Source organism: Myotis davidii, unplaced genomic scaffold (assembly GCF_000327345.1).
Source record: "Myotis davidii unplaced genomic scaffold, ASM32734v1 scaffold59, whole genome shotgun sequence".
NCBI classification, from domain to species: Eukaryota; Metazoa; Chordata; class Mammalia; order Chiroptera; family Vespertilionidae; genus Myotis; species Myotis davidii.
This window is the reverse complement of record NW_006293001.1, coordinates 981,303-986,140: the sequence shown is the minus strand read 5'-3', so window position 1 is coordinate 986,140 and position 4,838 is coordinate 981,303. Positions and strand designations below refer to the sequence as shown.

Here is a 4,838-nt window from a genome sequence, read left to right as displayed (position 1 = left end):
TCACTGGAGCAAGCAAGCCTCCTGTTTGCTTCAGCTGCCTGGCTGCCGGCCGCCATCTTGGTTGGCAGTTAATTTGCATATCACCCTGATTAGCCAATGGGGAGGGTAGCGAAGTTACAGTTAACTACCATGTTTCTCTATTATTAGATAGGATATCTGAACTAGGTATTTTTTACTTGCTTCAGCAGTTCTTGACTACAGTGTTTTATAGTAATTCCATAAAATTTGTCATAGCTTTATGATAGTAGCATTCAACTTCCAGTGGGTTTTTTTTTGGGGGGGGGTTCATTTACTGTACCTTAGGAAACCATTATATAAACCAAACTTTTAATTTTTTTTTCAAACTTTTAATTAAACTATAACTTTGAAACATCATGATTAAATCCATGATAATGAGGTAAAAGTTTACAGTTGTATACTTTTTTCCTACATTCTCCCAACCAAAATCCTCTTTACCTCACTTCATTATCTCTTTCTTGAGCCCCCTTATTCTTTTTCCATCACCAAGCTAATGCATTTTGTAAGACCTCTACATCTTTTATTAAAAACTAAGTTCAAAACAGATAAAGGCAATACCAAGAAATGGGAATGGATACTATTAAGCTATTAAAGGGTTCATTTTTAACTGCTTTGAAAGTATTTAAAGGCAATCTTAGAATATTAAAATTTTTAATTTCGATTTTCTTTTGTATTTCAGTTCCATATGAAAAGAAATATTTATCAGGTGTGTAATGGTCTTTTCTTAAATAATTTAATTTAACATAAAGTAGAACAATTTTTATACAAATGTAGAAAGGTCTCTTAGCTTTGTAATAAGACTGACATTTTAAATATGATTAACTGCAAGTTATGTAAGAAATGAACGTTTTTTAAAACACCAAATGTTTTCATTGAACTCCAGTATGTTTGTGTGGGAAATGACTATCTTCAAAAAAATTTCCCCTCAGTTGTAATTACTGAGGGCTTTCTAAACACATTTTTTAAAAGCTGCAAGATAATACATGTATTTACATGGTTCAAAAGCAAACCCAATCAAAGGCCCTGGAGGCAACTTGAGCACAGGTCACTTGCAGAATGTAAAAACACAAGGAGTATATATACTATGCCCTACCAATGCAGAATGCTATTCAGTTCTTAAGATATTACAATAGAGTGAAATAATAGTAGTATGTTCACACTGGTCAAGTCAGAGTGCTATACCGCAAATGGGCTGTGTTAAGTTTAATAAAAACAATTAACTATGAAAGAATCCCATTTGAAGTTTACAGATTTCTTGGCTTAACATTATTTTACTTAAATGTCTCTAAAGAAGCCTGTCAATATTTTAGAAATATCAATGGCTTTTCCTCATCTTAACAGTTAACTTCTGGCAGGATTTTTCTTGCTAAGCTTTACATTTCCAAGTCTCACTTTAACAAGCACCAGCTGAAAAGAGCATTATGAGAATATTTTAGTAATCTCAATGCAAAAATACAATTTTAAAGAAAAAACAATTCTGGGATTTCTCTTCATTTACTTTTACTATGAAATACAAATACCTTCCTCAAAGTATTGTCGTCATCCTGACTCCTAAACAGTGTGATTTTGCTTGAGTTATTCAACTAAATTCTTACAGAAAGGTTCCAAGGTTTTGATAACCAAAACTGCAAGTTGTACACAATTACTTCAGGAATACAAAAATAGTTATTTGAATAAATTCAAAAGACAAGAAGGGATTTTTGAGTCTTGGAGAATTAAAAAATTTACCTGAAAAATCTAAATATGGCAGTTGTGTTCAAGCAAAAAAATATAAACCTTGATAGTAATTGTATAATTTTTCTCATCAGTGTGGGAAATTCCCAAAATAGGCAAGTATTTCCATGATAAAAGTATTAGTGCCCTCCCCCCCAAATACATTAGCAATTTATGTACCTGATTTCCCATATTTTGTCTTTTCCTTTACAGATAACCACATTTTAATATCAGCTTTGGTGATTGCTAGCACAGTAATTTTGACAGTTTTGGGAGCAATCGTTTGGTTCCTGTACAAAAGAAATTTGCATTCTGGTTTCACCACCGTTTTTTCAGTTGCACCCCAATCACCTTATAACGATGACTGTGTTTTGGTAGTTGCAGAAGAAAATGAACACGCTGTTCAATTTGACTGAAACTTTGGAAATCTTGGATTAAGACATCAAACACACTGGCAGTGATTCATGTGTAAGACTTTTATATAAAACTTCACAATGAGTTTTTATGGTATATATCCTTATTTCAGTGACATCCCTCATCGCATTTGAAAAAGGAATGATCTTAAGATATGTTAGTGGTTATAACCACCTCCCCAAATGTTACTTTTTACTTGCAGGAAAGCTTAAAGCACAGCAGGAAAAAACAAAAAACACCCCAAACCCACTCTACCTGCTATATCTTCCCTCCCGCCTCCCATTTACTTGAACCACCTTATAGTTGGGGAAAACATTCTACCTACCACTAGTTTCAGCAATTGCTACATCTTGCTCTTATTAATAAACATGCATGGGGAATAAACCTATATATATATATTGATATACATGAGTACATGCTGGTTACTATGGCAGATAATTTGTTTTCATCTTCAAAATTTAGATTTTTGAAGATGTAGAATTTTGCAAGAGCTGCCATTAGGTAGAATTTAGATGTAGAAAATGTTAAAGATGTTAACTTTTTATTTCATATAAGTTGTGTAATTTTACAATTTCATTACTTTTTGGACAACACACAGTATTTAGCACTGATCACAAATGGTTAGAATTTTAATAAAATTTTTTGAAACAAAAAAACTATAGCCGTACCAGGAAGGTGATGGGAGGCAGGTAGTAAGGTTAACACTTGAAATATAATGCCTTTACTTTTCCCCTACCACCAGACGTACTCCCATATAAGGTTATCTTATACTCCTCCAGCACTGACCTTTATATTTCAATGACATAAGCAAAAAAATGCAGAAAAACACTGTACTATATGGTAGTGATGATGCTTAAAAGTTTTCAGCCCCTTTCATGGACAATTTAAGGGTGGAAAATAATCATTTTGGGGGTAAAAAATGAAAATGGAAAAAAGCTGAAAGTTATTTTCTTTAGTTTTCTTTATAGCTTAAAAACTATTAGAAAACAAAGAATATATAGAGTTCATATACAATTATATTTACTCCATTTAGAAACACAAAGCTCAGTTAAATCCTCTCTCAATAACCCACAGTTCACACTATCAAGTTTGACCAAAGGCAACAGTCCCAGCTTGTGTCATGTTTCCCTTCTCACAATTAATGGCATTTTTGTTAAGGAGATAGTAACAATAAAGGCTATGTGGTATTAGAGAAAATGTTACAGAAGCTGTATTATACAATTATGCCCTATAAGAGCTTTAATTTTTTATTTTATGTGGTGATTTAGAAGATTATTGTTGATAAGCTATTAAGTGGCACTAAAGATAGTGAACATTGGACTGGAATTCCTTCTTGCTTTTCTACTCAGATTCTAGGAGTTTGAGAACTAAGGATGATCTCGATCTCTTAATAGTTTCTCCTATTGTCACAAATCTTTACAATGGCCAATATGGTAGTTAACTTGCAGCACCCACAAAATGTGTGGCTTTTAAATTAAAAATAACTTAGTTCCTCAATTACACTAGCAACATGTCAAGTGCTCAACTCATATGCAATTTAAAGTATTTCCACTTTCACTGGTTAGTGCTGCTCTAGAATCTCCCCTCTCCTTCCACTCAATTCTCATACAACTTACAACTGATTTCTTCTGTTTGTTTTGAAAACTTCTACTTAATGGCAACTCTTGCAAAATGGCTGTTTTAAACTGATACCCCTGTGTTTATTTTTCAAACAAGTTATTTGAGGACCCTGGTAATGAAATGTTAAATCTTAATTTTCTTTATGTATCAACATCTGTAAACAGGCCCTTATTTCTATTTAAAGGTCAACAGATTAACTGGAACATTCCAATCTGTATTTTTATTAACAAATAATATGCATGTTTATTTATACTCAATGTTTAAATTGCTTTCTTTAAGACCATGGTCTAGTTAATTTGGCAGATATCTAGAAAAAACATTACATTTTCCTAGGAATTTGCAATCTTTGTAGTGAATAGTGTATAGTGCCCTATTTTTGTTCAGAGTTTGTAATAACCAATGGAGATATTTTTCTTTTTCCCACTAATTCCCATTTACAGGATATTAGAAGCAAATATAATATTAAATATGTAGTGCTAAGAACTACAAGAATACTATAAAGCTCAAGCCACTGTCACTTAGTATTTAAAAAAACTATAAAATTGTACACCAATGGAATTTTTACCATTCAATTTTTCAAATAAAAAATATTGTGGGTTAAAGCAGAAGACACTTTAATTTTTTAATACTGAATTCTAGTAAAAGTATAAATGTTTCAAATTCAAAGCAACCCTAAGGTCCCACAGAATAGATACTGAAACTGCCATCCTTAAGTTAGCATTTTTGCTTTACATAAGGTAATGAACGCAAAACTAACAAGTTGAGCAAATGTTTTAGAAACATTTATAGTTTTGTATGAAATGGAATTTGAAAATTTAATAAAATTCTTGTTATAAGGTTTGAAATCTACTTTGAGCACCAAAAGCAAACATTTCAAGCTATACAGTAAATCAATCAGTATACTTTATTTTGAGCCAAGGTTTTACATGAAGACCAACAAAGTAAGTGTTGATTCAGATTTGAGAAATTACATGGTTTCTATTTAGATTTGGAAAAAGAAGTTTGTTGCCATGGCCTACCACTTTATTCAACCTAAAACCAAATGAAAGTGTTTTTGAATGAATCCTAAGGTT

The 4,838-nt window shown here is 31.9% G+C and overlaps 1 protein-coding gene across 1 annotated transcript in view; it reads left to right on the top strand.

The window, feature by feature from the left end:
- The window catches only part of LOC102758103 (lymphocyte antigen 75), a gene marked incomplete at its 5' end in the record, with an annotated part of 157,466 nt that extends 155,236 nt beyond the window's left edge, over nucleotides 1-2,230 (top strand). Inside the window, 2 exons of the mRNA XM_006766553.2 lie at nucleotides 698-724; nucleotides 1,945-2,230. Coding sequence (XP_006766616.1) covers nucleotides 698-724; nucleotides 1,945-2,147 — 230 coding nt within the window. The remainder of the gene's footprint in view (nucleotides 1-697; nucleotides 725-1,944) is intronic.
- Between the last annotated feature and the right edge of the window lie 2,608 nt (nucleotides 2,231-4,838).